Source organism: Rhinoraja longicauda, chromosome 25, assembly GCF_053455715.1.
Source record: "Rhinoraja longicauda isolate Sanriku21f chromosome 25, sRhiLon1.1, whole genome shotgun sequence".
Taxonomy (NCBI): Eukaryota; Metazoa; Chordata; class Chondrichthyes; order Rajiformes; family Arhynchobatidae; genus Rhinoraja; species Rhinoraja longicauda.
The window spans coordinates 21,029,109-21,048,334 of record NC_135977.1 but is presented as its reverse complement, the minus strand read 5'-3'; the positions used below and the strand labels follow the sequence as shown (position 1 = coordinate 21,048,334).

At 46.2% G+C, this 19,226-nt stretch overlaps 1 protein-coding gene across 5 annotated transcripts in view; it reads left to right on the top strand.

Annotated features, from left to right (window-relative positions):
- The window catches only part of cux2b (cut-like homeobox 2b), a 280,485-nt gene that overhangs the window by 190,207 nt on the left and 71,052 nt on the right, over positions 1-19,226 (top strand). For 4 of the 5 annotated variants that reach the window (XM_078421594.1, XM_078421597.1, XM_078421596.1 and 1 more), the window contains exon 5: positions 17,329-17,466. The exons of the other annotated variant lie outside the window; for it this stretch is intronic. In XM_078421594.1, coding sequence (XP_078277720.1) covers positions 17,329-17,466 — 138 coding nt within the window. The remainder of the gene's footprint in view (positions 1-17,328; positions 17,467-19,226) is intronic. 5 annotated transcript variants of the gene reach the window in all.

Below are 19,226 nucleotides of genomic sequence, written 5' to 3'. Positions count from 1 at the left end.
GTCTCGTCCCGAATCGCCACCTATTCCTTTTCTCCAGAAATGCTGTCTGACCTGCTTTTGTGTCTCTCTTTTGTGATCCATGTTCTTTTCCAAGTGTGAGCCTTTTATCATTTGTTCTTCCCCTTGCATTGTTTAAATCTTTAAAAGAAAATCTGCTCCCAGCCACTTAGTCATTTTTCTGACAACTATGGATGAAGACAGCCACAAAGTGCTGGGGGTAACTCAATGAGTCAGTCGGGCAGCATCTCTGGAGAAAAATAATGGGTGACATTTCAGGTCGGGAAGAAGGGACCCGACCTGAAACGTCACCTCTTTCAAAATAAAGCATCAGACCCTGGATAGACACAGGAAAAACTGCAGTAACTCAGCGGGACAGACAGCATCTCTGGAGAAAAGGAATAGATGACTTTGAGGGTCGTGACACTTCTTCTGGGTTCCTCCAGCTTTTTGTGTCTATCTTTGGTTTAAACCAGCATCTGCAGTTCCTTCCTACACATCAGACCCTAGGGTTGATTAACCAATCGCAACAAAACAAATTGAAGGCGTGATTTGAAAAACTGTGTTTTACTCAACTTGAAAATGCGCAGCTGCAAAGTGCTGGGGAACTCAGCGAGACAGGCCACATCTGTGTAGGGAATGGACACACCACGTTTCAGGTCAGAACCAATGATTCCAATGGATATTTATTGCCACATATGCAATTAAACATTACATAACAAAATTCATTTTGCTTATAAAGCCGCACCACCAGAACAAGATTGGTGCCTGACCCGTTGAGTTTCTCCAGCACTTTGTGTTTTCATCAAGATTCCAGAATCTGCAGTTCATTGTTTTTCCATTTTCAAGTTAACTCCAGTTATTTTGGGGGTACTGCAAATAGGGCACGGTGGTAGAATTGCTGCTTAATGGCCGTCGAGACCTGGGTTTGATCCTGACTACGGGTGCTGTCTGTACCGAGTTTGCACCTTCTCCCCGTGACCTGCGTGGGCTTTCCCCGGGTGCTCCGGTTTTCTCTCACATTCCAAAGACGTGGAGGTTTCTAGGTTAATTGGCTTCTGTAAAAAAGACTGTAAATTGCCCCTGGTATGTAGGATAGTGCTAGTAATATGGGGGATCGCTGGTCGCCGCGGACTCGGTGGGCCGAAGGGCCTGTTTCTGCACTGTATTTCTAAACTAAACTGAAAGTAGGAAACTGAACATGTTACAAGGCTACATTAATTCCAGCCACTTAACTGAATTGTATTTTGCGATCCAGTTGTGTGCATTCAGTTGAGATACCCTTCGTTATCGGGTAGAATCGATTTGTTTTCAGATGATTTGCTGTGAGCTTTAACAATATTATTCCTTTGCACGGTGGTCAAATCGTTGCCACTTCCAGCCCCGGAGTCTGGTCCTTTCAACTCCATTCAGCCCTGGCCTGGGCTTGTACTCAACTGTCACATTTGTAGATTTGGAACTTTCCTGGTTAATAGTAGTAAAGAGAGGTGTTGCCAGCACAAACTCAGCGTGCAAATCCTTGTTTGGTCTTTTCCATCAATGTGAGAGGGATATTAATCAATGCACTGCTCAATTATTGACTGCACATTATCAGCGCCCCTCCCACCCATCCCGATAGTCATAGGTTTTATTGGAAGTTGCACTTCTCCATTAAGCAATCCTAAATGCTTGGCTAAAACAAATTCTTGCTTAAATAAAGTTTTACTGGAAAAGTGCAGCTTCCAATAAAACCTATCACCATCAGGACTCGTGGGACTTTATTTTCCCTGGCTTGAAGTCCTGTCTTTCCGCTGACTGGTTAGCACGCACCAAAAGCTTTTCACTACCTTGGTACACGTGACGATAAAATAAACTGAACTAAACTCCTGTGCAGCATCCTCCTTTACTTTGGACTTTAGCGGTACAGTGTGGAAACAGGCCCTTCGGCCCACCAAGTACATGGCAACCAGCGATCACCCTGTACACTAAAACTATCTTGCACACGAGGGACAATTTACAATTTACAGAAGCCAACTAACCTACAAACCTGGTATCACAAAATGCTGGAGTAACTCAGCAGGTCAGGCAGCATCTCTGGAGAGAAGGAATGGGTGACGTTTCGGGTCGAGACCCTTCAGACTGATGTCAGGTGGGGCGGGACAAAGAAAAGATATAGGTGGAGACAGGTAGTGCAGTCTGAAGAAGGGTCTCGACCCAAAACGTCGCCCATTCCTTCTCTCCTAAGATGCTGCCTGACCTGCTGAGTTACTCCAGCATTTTGTGAATAAATAGGTGGAGACAGGAAGATAGTGGGGGAACTTGGAAAGGGGAGGGGAAGAGAGGGAAAGAGGAACTATCTAAAGTTGGAGAAGTCAATGTTCATACCGCTGGGCTGCAAGCTGCCCAAGCGAAATATGAGGTTCTGTTCCTCCAATTTGCGGTGGGCCTCACTATAGCACTGGAGGAGGCCCATGACAGAAAGGTCAGACTGGGAGTGGGAGGGGGAGTTGAAGTGCTCAGCCACCGGGAGATCAGGTTGGTTAAGGCGGACTGAGCGAAGGTTTTGAGCGAAACGATCGCCGAGCCTGCGTTTGGTTTCGCCGATGTAGAGAAGTTGACATCTGGAACAACGGATATAATAGATGAGGTTGGAGGAGGTGCAGGTGAACCTCTGTCTCACCTGGAAAGACTGTTTGGGTCCTTGGATGGAGTCGAGGGGGGAGGTAAAGGGACAGGTGTTGCACCTCCTGCAGTTGCAGGGGAGAAGTTTGTCCCCTACTCCCAATTCCTCTGTCTACGCCGCATCTGTGCCCAGGATGAGGTGTTTCACATTAGGGCATCAGAGATGTCCTCATTCTTTAGGAAACGGGGCTTCCCCTCTTCCATTATAGATGAGGCCCTCACTAGGGTCTCCTCGATATCCCACAGCTCCGCTCTTGCTCCCCCCCATTCGTAACAAGGATAAAGTCCCCCTGGTCCTCACCTTCCACCCCATCAGCCAGCGTATCCAACAAATTATCCTCCAACATTTCCGTCACCTACAACGGGACCCCACCACTGGCCATATCTTCCCATCCCCTCCCCTTTCTGCGTCCCGCAGAGACCGTTCCCTCCGTAACTCCCTGGTCCACTCGTCCCTTCCTACCCAAACCACCCCATCCCTGGGCACTTTCCCCTGCAACCGCCTGTCCTTTTACCTCCCCCCTCGACTCCATCCAAGGACCCAAACAGTCTTTCCAGGTGAGAGAGAGGTTCACCTGCAACTCCTCCAACCTCATCTATTGTACCTGCTGTTCCAGAAGTCAACTTCTCTGCATCGGCGAGACCAAACGCAGGCTCGGTGATCGTTTCGCTCAACACCTTCGCTCAGTCCGCCTTAACCAACCTGATCTCCCAGTGGCTGAGCACTTCAACTCCCGCTCTCACTCCCAGTCTGACCTTTCTGTCATGGGCCTCCTCCAGTGTCATAGTGAGGCCCACCGCAAATTGGAGGAACAGCACCTCATATTTCGCTTGGGCAGCTTACAGCCCAGCGGTATGAACATTGACTTCTCTAACTTTGGATAGTTCCTCTGTCCCTCTCTTCCCCTCCCCCTTCCCAGTTCTCCCACTGTCTTCCTGTCTCCACCTATATCCTTTCTTTGTCCCGCCCTCCCCTGACATAAGTCCGAATAAGGGTCTCGACCCGAAACGTCACCCATTCCTTCTCTCCAGAGATGTTGCCTGACCTGCTGAGTTACTCCAGCATTTTGTGATACCTTCGATTTGTACCAGCATCTGCAGTTATTTTCCTACACAACCTACAAACCTGTACAGCTTTGAAGTGTGGAAGGAAACCGGAGCACCCGGAGAGAACTGCACGGTCACAGGGAGAAGGTACAGCAACTCTACCGCTGCTCAACTGTGCCGGCCTACTCCGAGCAGTTATTATTCAAGGGTATGGTTCTCATCACTGTTGCAGGGTTACACAGTTACTGACGTTACTTGCCTGCTGGGTTTGGGGGCGGTGATAATTAAAGTCCGTTTGTTGAATGTCACAGCCCTCTCAGGTGTATGCTTCTGGTGAGGTCAAACTAGCATCTTACCTGGAAATTGGAAAGTCCTCTCTGCTCATCAACACAAAAGGGTGGAGGCAGCTGTGCTGGGCTTCAGTGAGGCTCTTGTTAACCAGAGGACTACATTTCCTCCTCTTCTGGGAAGGACGCAAATACTCTATTCCCATTTGGTCACGGAAAATAGTTTAGGGGTTAGACGTTAATCCTGTGATGTTGTGGTTGAGGCTGGAAGGGAGGAAGCTCCACAACACTTCTACAAAACTGAGGATGCCCAAGATCAATAGCAAACTGTTTGTGTTCATCCATTAATTAGACCCCAGTGGCTTCATTCATGAGGCGTAGTTTGCACATGTAACAAGTGATTGTGAAATGTGACAGATGATTCAAATGGATGTTATTTGGTTGTTCGTGGTGACTGAATTAGGCGAGTTGTGTATTTATTATACGGGATAATGAGATTTTTATCTGCGTATTGGGGATTAAGATCCGAGTATGTTAATTTTTCTCTGAAAACTGTAACTGTGGCCCTGATTATTATTCATAAATGCGTGGCCCTTATTTAAATATTTTCCCTTGTTTTATTCCAAAACACGTCTAAAGCAGAGGAGACAAAGGCAGCTTGCTAAATGTGTGTTGGGTTACGCATCGGCACCTGATCCCGAGCAGTACAGAGCAGGATGCAGTGAGAGAATTGGGTGGTATCAAGGTGGCGCTGCGGTAGAGTTGCTGTCTTACAACATCAGAGACCCGGGTTCCATCCTGACTACGGCTGCTGTCTGTACAGTGTTTGCATGTTCTCCCCGTGACTGCGAAGGTTTTCTCCGGGTGCTCCGGTTTCCTTGCCCACTCCAAAGACACACAGGTTTGTAGGTTAATTGGCTTCTGTAAATTGTAGACTTTCATATGAAGAAAGACTGGATAGACTCGGCTTGTACTCGCTGGAATTTAGAAGATTGAGGGGGGATCTTATAGAAACTTACAAAATTCTTAAGGGGTTGGACAGGCTAGATGCAGGAAGATTGTTCCCGATGTTGGGGAAGTCCAGAACAAGGGGTCACAGTTTAAGGATAAGGGGGAAGTCTTTTAGGACCGAGATAAGAAAGTTTTTTTTCACACAGAGTGGTGAATCTGTGGAATTCTCTGCCACAGAAGGTAGTTGAGGCCAGTTCATTGGCTATATTTAAGAGGGAGTTGGATGTGGCCCTTATGGCTAAAGGGATCAGGGGGTATGGAGAGAAGGCAGGTACGGGATACTGAGTTGGATGATCAGCCATGATCATATTGAATGGCGATGGAAGGCTTGAAGGGCCGAATGGCCTACTCCTGCACCTATTTTCTATGTTTCTATGTCTATGTTTCTATGTAAATTGACCCTAATGTGTTGGATAGTGCTGGTGTACCTGGGCGGTCGCTGGTCGGTGCAGACTGGGTGGGCCGAATGGTCTGTTTCCACGCTGTACCTCTGAAGTCCACAGTCTGAAGTATCAGCGTTGACAATGAAAGAGGGGGATTGCAAGTTTGGGAATGCAGTCCAGGAACACAGTAGAACAAGGGAAGGTGAATTTCCTTTAGAGGTAAAAGGATGGGGTCAGCCAAGAGGCTGCCGATGCTGGAGATTCTTGAGCAAAACACACAGTGCCGGAAGAACTCAACACGTCGGGCAGCATCTGTGGAGGGAATGGATGGATGACGTTCCAGACCGGGAACCTTCCCCTGATTGTCAGAAGAAGGGGCCTGAGCCAAAATATCACCTCCACAGATGTTGCCTCCAGAACATTGATTTGCAAAAAGGATGGGGTGTTTGGCCTAGAAATGAATTAATGTTGCTTAATCTGAGCAGGGGAAGAGACTGATGTGGAGAGATGTTGGGGCAGGAAGCATTGGTGTATGGAGTTCAAATGGTTCTTCGTGCAGGACTGGACTGCATGGGTGCATTAGCTTATTAACCTAGGACAAGGAATGGTATCATGTCCTAAACTCTGTGGTTGAGCTGGAATTGATAATACATGATCAGGGTCACAGCACTGTTATTGACCGAGCTTCAGTGGTGAACCAGGGTCCAGTCGAGAGGGTCTATTTCACGTTTGAGGATCCTCCATGGCATCAGGGTGGTTTGCATCAGAAGGCACCTGACCTGTTGTGTGTGACCTGGCTGGGGAGTTAAGGAGTGGCCGGTGTTCCTGCCCTCTGCCACCATTCTACTGCACTATATCCATGCACTGGACCTGCATCCTGCTGCAAAGGCTCGAGTAGCTTGCGCAGTGTTCTACTGCATTCAACATTCCTCCCTCCCCCCTCACCCCACTCTACTCCCCTTCCCCTTCTCTCCCCCCACTCCAACCCCTCCAGCTACTCCAACCACTCTACCCCCTCCACTCCCGCCCTCCCCCAGTGGGAGAGTCTAGAACCGGCCATAGCCTCAGAATAAAAGGACGCACTTTTAGAAAGGAGTGAGGAGGAATTTCTTTAGCCAGAGGTGAATCTGTGGAATTCATTGCTGTGGAGGCCGTCAATGGATATTTTAAGGTGAAGTTTGATAGGTTCTTGATTAGAAACATGGAAACATAAAAAAATAGGTGCTGGAGTAGGTCATTCAGCCCTTCGAGCCAGCACCGCCATGCAATATGATCATGGCTGATCATCTAAAATCAGTACCCTGTTCCTGCTTTTTCCCCATTTCCCTTGATTCCTTTAGCCCTAAGAGCTAAATCTAACTCTTTCGTGAAAACATCATTATCAGCAAGGATGTCAGGGGTTATGGGGCGAAGGCAGGTGAATAGGGTTGAGAGGGAAAGATAGATTAGCCATGTTTGAATGGCAGAGTAGACTTGATGGGCCGAATAGGCTAATTCTTATGAACTTATGGGTCAGGCAGCATCTCTGGTGAAAAAGAATAAGTGGTAGCAGTCTGAAGAAGGCTTCCAACCTGGAACGTCACCTATCCGTGTTCTCCAGAGGTGCTGCCTGACCCGCTGAGTTACTCCACCATTTCATGCCATTCTGCTTCGGCTATTGTTGCCTGCATTTAAAGTTAATTCAACCACGTTTGCTAAATAGGTTAATAAACATTTCTATAAAGTGGTTTTAATTCATGTCAGCAAATAATTACATTATATAAGCTACAGCACTCCATAATTATTTGATCCAAATGCGATGCTGCCCCTCCCTCTCCCGGCAGGCATTCGACCGACACCCCTAGAGACCACAGCTGAGATCTTCAATGCGAGAACCGTACTTCGTTTACAAGGCAAAGCGTTTGTTCTCACGCCCTGTTTTGCCGTTCAGCACCACTAACAGGCTGGAGTGTGTAGCTTAGTTTAGAGTTACTGTACAGAAACAGGCCCTTCGGCCCACCCAGTCTGCGATGACCAGCGATGCCCACACATTAACACTGGCCCGCACACGAGGGAGAATTCGCAATCTTTAACCTGTAAGTCTTTGGAGTGTGGGAGGAAGCCAGAGCACCCGGGGAAAGCCCACGCAGGTCACGGGGAGAACGTACAAACTCCGTACAGACAGCACCCATAGTCGGGATCGAACTTGCGTCTCTGGCTCTTCTTCTTCTTGCGTTTGAGGCAGCAGAAGTTATGAAGCTGCTTCTGCTTCTGCTGTCTCTGTCTGTTGTCGTTTGCCTGACTGAGGTCAGTTGACAGGGCTCACCACGGGGAGGTCGACAACTTGAGCCCCCGTCTCTGGCTCTGGAAAGCAGCAACTCTACCGCTGTGTCACTGTTCAAAGGCACTTGACCAAATACAGGATAGGAAAGGTTTGGAGGAATGTGGGCCAGGTGCAGGCTAGTGGGACCAGTTCTGCGAGGCAATAAGGTGCTGCAAGGCAGCAGCAACTCTACTGCTGTGCCACCATCCCATGCGTCACAGAGGCAGGGGTTGCATGAGTGGTCACACTCTTTGTTGCATGTAGAGTGATGTCATGCAGCAGGGCAAGATCAAATATTCCTGTTTGCATTTATTTCCCACGACTGTATTGGAATCAGTGCTGCATTGGCTCTAAGATTTTAGTTCAAGGGTTAATAACAAAATACCAAACTGCAACCATTGTAGATGATAAACAAATCACAGCTCCACTATTACAGAACTATACATCTGCAGCAATAAATACTGAGTGATTTGAACAATTAGGTCACCCTTACTGCATCACATCCTATTTGAATACTTGTTTAATATTTATGAAGTGAAGTGCTGTTCAAACCAGAGCAACTCATTGGAATAGATTTGTCATTTACTGAAAGTTACAAAGATGTGTCCCACATTACTGTCGGGTATTGGCACCAACTTTTAGTTTTAAAGATGCAGCCTGGAAACAGACCCTTTGCCCCACCGTGTCCATGCCAACCATCGATCACCCGTTCACACACTATTTCTATGTTTTTCCACTTCCTCATCTGCTCTCCACACACCAAGGGCAATTTACAGAGGCCAATTAACTTACAAAACTGCACATTTTTGGGATGTGGGAGGAAACCGGAGCATCGGACAAAATCCACGTGATCACAGGGAGAATGTGCAAACACACAACAGCATCTGATTAGTTTAATTTAGAGATACAGCGTGGAAACAGGCCCTTCGGCCCACCAAGTCCGTGCCGACTAGTGATCCCTGCATATTAACCCCATCCTACACACACTAGAGACAATTTACATTTATAGAAAGCCAATTAACCTACCTGTACGTCTTTGGAGAGTGGGAGGAAACCAAAGATCTTGGAGAAACCCATGTGGTCATGGGGAGAATGTACAAACTCCGTACCGACAGCACCCATAGTCATGAACGAACACTGGTCTCTGGCGCTGAAAGCGCAGTAAGGCAACAACTCTACCGCTGCGCCACCCGTTGATGTCAGGATCGACCCCGGTTCTCAGGCGCTGTTGGGCAGCAGCTTTACCCGCCGAGCCACTGTGTAGCCCTTTATCCTCTGATCCCATTTCCTATCTCTTTCCTTTGTGGCTGTTACAGGTGCCAGGAATTCCTTTGCTGCCTTCGACAATCTTTGGCTACAATTCCTGGCAATTCCATTTAATCAGATGTGGTTAAATCTCGATCCTTCCTTCACTAAGCAGACCTTTTAATTTTAGTGATACAGCGCGGAAACAGGCCCTTCGGCCCACCGAGTCTGCGCTGATCAGCAATCACCCCAAACACTTGTTTTATCCTACACATTAGGGACAATTTGCAGAAACTAATTAACCTACAAATCTGCACGTCTTTGGAATGTAGATGGAAACCGAAGCACCCAGAGGAAACCCACACTGTAACAGGGAGAATGTACAAACTCCGTACAGACAGCACCCGTAGTCAAGATCCAGCCCGGGTCTCTGAGCTGAAAAGCAGCAACTCCACTGCTGTGCCACTGTGCTGCTGCTAAATTCCCCCAGAGAATCCAGTACAAGATCCTCCTCCTACAAAGCCCTCCATAACCTGGCCCCATCCTACCTGACTGACCTCCTCCACAGGCACACTCCCACCTGCACCCTCCGCTCTGCTGCTGCCAATCTCCTATCCCCCCCCATCCGGACCAAACTCAGATCCTGGGGGGACAGGGCTTTCTCCATCGCTGCTCCCACCCTATGGAACTCACTACCCCAAACCGTCAGAGACTCCTCCTCACTCACCACATTCAAAACATCACTGAAGTCTCATCTGTTCAGTACTGCCTTCAACCACTGAAGGTCACCTCACCTTCTGTCTCCTTTCTCTGTTCGTTTACTTATTTATCTATTTATTCACTTCCCTATGTTCTTTAAATCCCTGTAAAGCGTCTTTGAGTGTATGAAAAACGCTATATAAATGTAATACATTATTATTATTATTATTAAACATTTCCTGTTTAATTTTACAAGCCCCCACTGTTGGCCCATTCCAGGTTAACAAACCTGATAGAGGGCAGGTATTTCATCCATAGATCTGTTTCCAATTGGATCAGCGCCACTCACACAAGATCTTTTCGCATCACCTAATTTATAAATGATTCTCAAATCAGTGAAAACCTGGTCACAAACCTAACTTTTGTCAAGTCAACAATTAATTTTGCACCTTAATGTTAAATCTGTCCGTTAGTCTAAAATGTTGGAATTAGGTCATCAGAACAGTGCAGCAATCTATTCTAATTCATGAATACAACACAATCAAAATGTTGCAACTGTTTAAAAAAAAGACACAAAATGCTGGAGACACTCAGCGAGGAACTGAGTCTGAAGAAGGGTCCCGACCTGAAACGTCACCTACCCATGTTCTCCTGAGATCCTGCCTGACCCGCTAAGTAGCTCCAGCACTTTTGGTCTTTTTTTAAAACAGTTGTGACGTTTTGATTTGAGTGCTGGTGAAACTAGAAAACTGACTCAGAACAATCCTTACTTCAACTAAGTTCTCATAAATCCAGCCGAATATTTGTGATAACTGGTTAAGAACGATGGTTGTGATTAGTTGCCCACATAATAGACAATAGACAATAGGTGCAGGAGTAGGCCATTCGGCCCTACGAGCCAGCACTGCCATTCAATGTGATCATGGCTGATCATTCTCAATCAGTTTCCACGTTCCTGCTTTCTCCCCATACCTCCTGACTCCGCTATCCTTAAAAGCTCTATCTAGCTCTCTCTTGAATGTATTCAGAGAATTGGCCTCCACTGCCCTCTGAGGCAGAGAATTCCACAGATTCACATCCTCATCTCTGTTCTAAATGGCTTACCCCTTATTCTTAAACTGTGGCCCCTGGTTCTGGACTCCCCCAACATTGGGAACATGTTTCCTGCCTCTAACGTGTCCAACCCCTTAATAATCTTATACGTTTCGATAAGATCCCCTCTCATACGCAGGTAATAATATTCATTACCTGCGTGTACATTTTGTGGTCATCATTGTGCTGGGTCCCCAAGTGTAGTTGGAGTGTAGTTGGTATAACATGGAGTGATGTGACCTAAGGCCAGTTGAAGGCTTCACGAAAATTGTGACCTGGGTGTGATATGGTCCCTCTCTTTGGACCATATCACAGGTACTGCACAGTCCACAACAATTTAAACTAAACCTCTGGCCAGTGTAACGAGGCCCAAGCACAACGCACTATTAGAAATGAAAGACCGACACAGATAGTAGTAGTTATATAATCATTTTCTCCAGGCATTACAGTCATTAGCAGCCCCAGGGGGCTCATTATTACTATGGCCAAGTATCTGAGAGCTACCGTTCACCAGGACGTCCTTCAAAATCATTATATTGCAGTATTAGGAACCCAACCTTTACCCAGTTCCCTTTGTTAATTAATTTGGTGCTAAACCCCAGAAACAACAAGGTAGTGTCAAGTATTATGTCTTTATAGTTATTGACTGGACTTGTAAATGTCTCTGTTTCATTGGAGATATTCTTATATTAATGATCCAATATTAGATGTTTTTTCAGTCAGGTGAGGCGTTTAGTTTAGGGATACAGCATGGAAACAGGCCCTTTGGCCCACCGAGTCCACGCCGACCATCGATCACTCGTTCACACTAGTTTCATGTTGTCCCACTTGCTCATTCACTCCCTGTACATTTGGGGCAAAATAGAGAGGGCCAGTTAACCTGCAAATCCGTACGTCTTTGGGATGTACCCAGAGAGTTGTGAATCTGTGAACGCAGTGGAGGCCAATTCACTGGATGTATTCAAGAGAGAGTTAGATATAGCTCTTTGGGCTAACAGAATCAAGGGATATGGGGAAAAAGCAAGAACAGGTGCTGGTCGAAGGGCCGAATGGCCTACTCCTGCACCTACTTTCTATGTTTCTATGTGGGAGGAAACCAGAGCACCCAGAGGAAACCCATGTGCTCCAAAGGGGGAACCTGCAAACTCCACACAGACAACACCTGAAGTCACGATCGAACCGGGGTCTCTGACGCTGCGAGGCAGAAGCTCTATCAGCTGCCCTATTTAGTTTTAGTTTTTAGTTTTAGAGATACAGCACAGAAACAGGCCATTTGATCCATCTCGTCCATGCCGACCAGCGATCCCTGTACACTAACACAATCTTACGCACTGAGGACAATTTACAATTTTTATCAAAGGCAATTAATTTACCATCTTGTACGTCTTTGGAGTGTGGGAGGAAACCGGAGCAGCCGGAGAAAACCCACGCAGTCACAAAGAAAATGTGCAAACTCTGCTAGACAACACCTGAAGTCACGATCGAACCCGGGTGCCTGGCGCTGTGAGGCAGCAGCTCTACCAGCTGCACCACTGTACCACCCTATTTCTACGCATAGTGTTGATATGTCCGTTATCATGTAGTTTATGTTCCTTTTGGTTGAAAATTCTCAAGTAGCATACGAGGCATCATTCGAAGCCTTAAAATGTAGTCATGTAAATTAATTTGCTCGTGTTATATGATTGTAGCACAGCTGGTCTCATTAGCATGCACATAACAAATAATTAGAGCTGAATTTTGCGCTGGCCTGCCTCCTGGGCTCACTGGGTTAATTATGTCAAAGCATAATTACACTGCCCCTAGGAGACATAATGGCAGACCCCGCTGAGCATGGTCTGCTAATGATGGCGTAAAACTGACAGCAAAAAGACTTGAGCTCTGCATGCAGCTGCTTTCCTCTATTATCCATGCTTCTATCCGCATTTAAATAAACAAATATTATCAGTACCGCTCTGCATTAAAAAGCAGACTACTTAAGATAACTGCAAATTGATTAGGTAGCAACGCATATTGGTTTGAATTTTCTGTGAGCTCTGCTCTTCAGTGTCGAGCTCTAACGTGGGCGACAGTCTCCTTTGTCGGGTTTCTATTATGTGACATTCCCTGCAGCCTCTCTCCAGCCTGGTGCCCATATTCCCCTCCCAGAGCCGGCCGCGGGGGCTTTGAGTTGCCTCCGTCTTGCCCAGGAAAGGATTGGGGGGGTCTGAGAAAGGGGGGATGGGTAGACTGCCCCAAGTGGCAATCTGCTTTCTCTGCCCCAAGAAACATAACCACTGTGGGGATTGTTGTGCCCACTGGCCAGAGAGAGCTTGGAGACGAGTGTGGTTTGATTTGAAAGCTGCCTCGGTGATCAGGGGTGTGAGCAGTAACGAGATGCCTTGCCAACTTGCCAATGTCATCGGGCTCCTTCCACAGCACCTCCAAAACACCTAGAAGGACAAGGACAGTGGGGGGGGGTTCAGATAATGAGAATATTTAGTTTAAACTTCCTTCAAATTGTACAGTAAGGGCAGGGAATGATTATTAGTTTTACAGGAGTTGGACGTGGCTTCTGCTGTGAAGGAGATCATCGCTGATTCCAATGTGATTGGAGGAAATTGGTAATGCAAGTCGATATTGTGCTCCAATGAACTGCGATGACCAACAATATACCAATTAGCCTGCAGTGCTGGTGGAGCCTGTGCTGAGTAAATGGGTGGCAAGTTCTGCTATTTACAACAACTGCAATGTTGTCTCTGGACCATGAAGTCCCAAGATATCAGGTTCAACTTGGCCAAGGAAATGCTCTGCTGACCTGCTGCTCTCTCGTGATTGATATTATTATTTCATGTCAAACATCACCTGGTACTAGCAATGATATTGGAAAGGGCGCAACTTGTAACTTGGATGGGGCACTTTGATATCTATATTTCTTTACATGGCTGTGGAGCATGGAGAGATGCCTAGGGGGACGTGGCTGCCAGGAAGGGCGTCTAATTGAAGGAGGAAGGGTGTGCGTAGAATGCCTCTGCTCTGTTGACAATCTGAGCAGCATCTCAGCACGATGTTCCATTGCAGCTACAACGAGCAATGTTGATTTGTTCTACAACCAGTGGGAGAGTGCTCAGGTGTGTCCTGTCCTCATTGGCCACGGCATGTCCCTACTCAGCTACTGGCAGCACCATTAGCCCACTCCATCCCAGCAACACAACGCCTTTCATTAAGGCACAAGTCTGGACTGCAATGAAATGTCCTCCACTTGCCCAACAAAACTCTAGGAAAACTTCATGTGTAGGAAGGAACTGCAGATGCTGGTTTATACAGAAGATGGACACAAAGTACTGGAGTTACTCAGCGGGTCAGGCAGCCTCTCTGGAGAAAGGGGATGGGTGACGTTTCAGGTCAGAACCCTTCTTCCGTCCTGAACCCACCTTGGTCTGAAGAAGGGTCCCGACCCGAAACGTCACCCACCCTTCTTCTCGAAAGATGCTGCCTGACCCGCTGAGTTAAACCATCACTTTGCTTCCAGAAACTTCATATCACCCAATGAAAACTGAACTGCTTGATTAGCAATGCACCCTCCTTTGTAACGTACTTGCTTCTTTCCACTACTGTGAGACAGCATCCTGGCTGCAGTGTGAACAGTATAACAAGATGCGTTGCCAACCTGTCAGTCAGTGTGCTTCTTCCAAATGCCATCGCACCTCCCAAGCTCACGACGGTCAAACATGCAGAGGGACAAGGACAGTGGGCGTTCGTTAGTGTCGCCACTCCCAGGTTTCCCTCCAAGTAGCACCATACTGATGTGAAAATTAACTGCTATTTAGTTTAGTTTTGATATAGCACGGAAACAGTGCCTTCAGTCCACGCCAACTATCGATCACCCGTTCACACGAGTTCCATGTTATCTCACTTTCCCATCCACTCCCTCATAGTAGGGGCAATTTACAGAGGACAATTAATCTGCAAACACGCTGTCTTTGGGATTTGGGAGGAAACCCACATAGTCACAGGGAAAACATGCAAACTCCACACGCACAGCACCCGAGGTTGGGATTGAACACTGGTCTCCGGTGCTGTGAGACAGCAGCACCAGTAGCTGTGGCTCCGTACCACTTTCCATTGTTGTTGTTGTTGTTGTTGGAACCTACTATTCACACTGAGATATAAGAAAATAACTGCAGATGCTGGTACAAATCGAAGGTATTTATTCACAAAATGCTGGAGTAACTCAGCAGGTCAGGCAGCATCTCGGGAGAGAAAGAATGGGTGACGTTTCGGGTCGAAACCATTCTTCAGACTGAAGAAGGGTTTCGACCCGAAACGTCACCCATTCCTTCTCTCCCGAGATGCTGCCTGACCTGCTGAGTTACTCCAGCATTTTGTGAATAAATTCACACTGAGATTATGTTTACCATAAGAATGACAATGGTTCAACAAATCACTGCCAATACTGACAGTGTGGAGCATTTGTGGAGGACAATAAAAGCTGGTAGTGTATGACTGAGAGAGAAGTATCCTCAAAATCACCTCAGTAATCCTGCAGCACACTGTGTAAAAGCCTTTGTGTGCAATAAAACAGTGAAAATGTTAAACACATTTTGAATATGTGACACCTCGTCTGGTTTCAGAATTTTGGAAATTAAATTTAAATTATGGAACAATAAAACTTAATTCTGATTTTACTTTCAGCATTGTAATGGTTATGTGAAAAGTTTTTAATAAAGTGTTTCAAGGTGCAGATTACCAGAGCATGGGTCTGTGTGCTTTTGTTGTGCTGGTTCCTGACTGTCCAGATTTGATTGGAATTTTCCATCTTTGATTAAGGTTGGTCACATCCAGTTAGGAATCTTTCTATCTGGTAATTAAGACAAGGAGGTGGAGTAAAATATGAGCAGCTCACAATGAGCCAATCAGTGGTGCTGTCCAGTTTCTGCACAGCAATAGGATCTCTAAAGGCAAATACAATTAACCGCTTAATCTGAGACCAAAATATATTGCAGACAAGCTGGACTGTTTTTAAAAATGGCAATAATTTCACTCCAGGTTTACAGCACAGCACAGAACATTTGCTTCATCCGCTATGGCTCCAAGTTGAGAATTGTGTGTATATGTATATATGTTCTCTTTTAAACTGCTTCATAATCCTCTTGTATAAGGCTTTGACTGAAGAATACCTTAAGCCTTAGCTTGACTTGGCTTTCCACTGCACACTGTCGCCATGTACAGCCTCTAACCTTCTGATCTGTGCGGCATTCTGTCAATCCAGGCTATAATTTAACAGAGACTTTGATTAGAAAATCTATTCGACAGCACAGAGGTCCACAGATAGTAAATTTCACCAGATATAGTATAATAGTTTTTCATTCTGTCTCTGGATCGGAATAATCAATAGAAGATGTGTAAGTCCTCAGATTTGAAGCTTCAGTGCAATTTTTATTCGCTCTGTTCCCTGGGGAAGGTATGCAGATGTGCAAATAGACACCAAAGTGTGTTTGTGCATAGATTCCCTGCTAGGGGCACCAGCACATCATTAAATATGCAGTTTAAAACCAGCCATGGCTGTTGATGTGCTTTGGCTGCAGTCTGATTAAGATAACAATAAAGATGCACCCAATCAATTATAAATCATCTTTCCTTAAAATATTTAAATTCATTTATTTCTCATCCAAACACTAAACGCAAGTGACATTTTCAGTCCAACCTCTTTCAAATGGATTCCCTCAAAGTGAAAGCCCTCACCGGAGCTGATCTGGACCCAGGGCAGCCTGTCACTCATGGGCAGTTGTTGATGTATCACACTTGTGTGTTGATTTTCTCTTTGCATTTTCTCCTCGGGCTGATTCAGCATCAATTAGAAATCGAGTTTGATCAATCCCGTGTGGAATTACCGTCATCGTTGGAATTGCTGGTGGCCAGACGGTGGAACTTTTTGATATATTCGTTGGTGGAATGCGGACCTTTTAGTTTAGAGATACAGCTTGGAAACGGGCCCTTGGGCCTACCGGGTCCACGCTGACCATCGATCACCCCTTCGCACCAGTTCTAGGACCAGAAGGAACAACCTCAGAATTAAAGGTCGTACCTTCAGAATGGAAACAGGGAAGGATTTATTTAGCCAGAGGGTGGTGAATCTGTGGAATTCATTGCCACAGACAGCTGTGGAGGCCACAGAAAGCAGAGATTGATAGATTCTTGATTAGTAAGGGTGTCGAAGGTTACAGGAGAATGGGGTTAAGAGGGAAAAATAAATCAGCCGTGCCTGAATGGCAGAGTAGACTTGATGGGCTGAATGACCTAATTCTGCTTGTATGTCTGATGAATAAAGTTTTGAGACTTTTAATCCAGGGAAAGGGATGAAGCAGAAAACATCTTCTAGGAAGGGAATAGACTATAGACTTTAGAAATACAGTGCGGAAACAGGCACTTGAATGAAAGCTGACTGGCATTTAAGTGCATTTATAAAATAAGGATTCTTTCAATCATTTTGTCTTATTCTTACTGAAGATTGACGGGCTGTGTTTGTCTTTTCTAATCTCCTTTTTGCAACTGTCTCAATGTTGGTATAATTCCTATAACTGCGAGCTCGCTCCATTAAGACCTTCCTGCAACCCATTCTATGTAGACCCTGCCCCTTCTCTCGAAGTAGCTCGGAACCTGGAGGAGAGGCTACGACAGCGGCAACAGCATGAACCGGAGGCTCACGGGGAGAAGGAGATCTTCAAACGTTGCAGAAAGCAATCCGACCTGCTCAGCTGTGAAGGTAAATGGTAAACTTCAGAGGGAATTTTAAACTTGCATGAACTATCTGCAGAATTTGCACCTTTTAAAATATTGCAGATGGTTAAGCTGCTTCTGTATTGTAAGAAATTCTGGAAGCATCAGTTTGATTTAGTTTGGATTTACAACGTGGAAACAGGCCCTTCAACCCATCGGGTCTGCGCCGACCAGTGATCATCACGTATACTAGCACTATCCTACATTATGGACAATTTACAATTTTTACCAAAGCCAGGTAACCTACAAACCTGTACGTCTTTGGCGTGTAGGAGGCACCCGGAGAAAACCCATGCAGTCACAGGGAGAATGAACAAATTCTGTACAGACAACACCCGTAGTCGGGATGGAACTCGGGTCTCCGGCGCTGAAAGGCAGCAACTCTACCTCTGCGCCACCGTGCTGCCCCATTGCTGCCATCAGTTTACAATGTATTTTTTCCCAACGACTGATCGCTGTGTGCGGCGGTTGCTGAAGTTATCCGGTAAGACGTGCCATCGCAGAAGGTCAGCTAGCTGTTTCCATGGACAAGCCAATTCACAACCTCGAGTGAAAGTTCACGCCAAGTGTTGGTCACGGAGATTCTGCACTGATTATGGTGAAATCATTTGCAATCACAGCTTTACCAAGGCTTCTCTCTAGCTATGGTTCAGGGGACACAATGTACCTCTCTCATGTATTTGTAGGCCACTTTGTTCCACCCAGCACTGACAGGGCGACACAGTGGCGCAGTAGTGGAGTTCCTGCCTTACAGCATCAGAGACCCGGATTCGATCCTGAACTCGAGTGCTGCCTGTGTGGAGATTGTACATTCTCCCCGTTTTTCTCTGGGTGCTCCGGTTTCCTTCCACGTTGCAAAGACGTACAGGTTTGTAGGTTAATTGGCTTTGGTAAAATTGTAAATTGTCCCTAGCGTGTAGGGTAGTGTCAACGTATGGGGTGATCGCTGGTTGGCATGGTTTCCGCAGGGCGGGTAGTGCAGTCTGAAGAAGGGTCTCGACCCAAAATGTCACCCATTCCTTCTCTCCAGAGAAGCTGTCCGTCCCGCTGAGTTACTCCAGCATTTTGTGTCTATCTTCGGTTTAAACCAGCATCTGCAGTTCTTTCTTTCCCATCCCTCATCTTTGTCCATCTTGTTGATGCAGATGGTAAAGATTAACAACCCTGCTACACAGACTCCCATGCAGATTCAAAGCCAGTGGAAACATCTTTATAGTTTCAGGTACACAGCCAATTCTATACCAATTGGAGCGGCTTCCTACTAATCAAATAAGGTATCTTATCAAATGTTTTATGAAAATACAAATTAACATGGGAGCGCCATCAAAATATTCAATCAATTTAGTAAGACATGAAAAAAAGACACGAATGCTGGAGTAACTCAGTGGGTCAGGCAGCATCTTTGGATAACATGGATAGATGACGTTTCTGGTCAGAACCCTTCTTCAGACTATGAGGAGGAGAACTTCATCGTAGGCATACCTTGAGGAAATTTCACAGTGGAGCAGCAAAAAGGAGAAACAAGGAACTACAGATGCTGGTTTATACCAAAAAAGTGCAGGAGTAACTCATCGGGTCAGGCGGGATCTCTGGAGACCAAGGAGAGGAGATGTTGTGGGTCAAAACCCTTCTTCATACTGTATTTTTGTTTAAATCAGCATCTGTAGTTCCTTGTATCTCCTTAGTAGGACATGACCCTCTTTAACAGCAGTTGTATCAAGAGCTGATTGATGATTCCAAGATTGG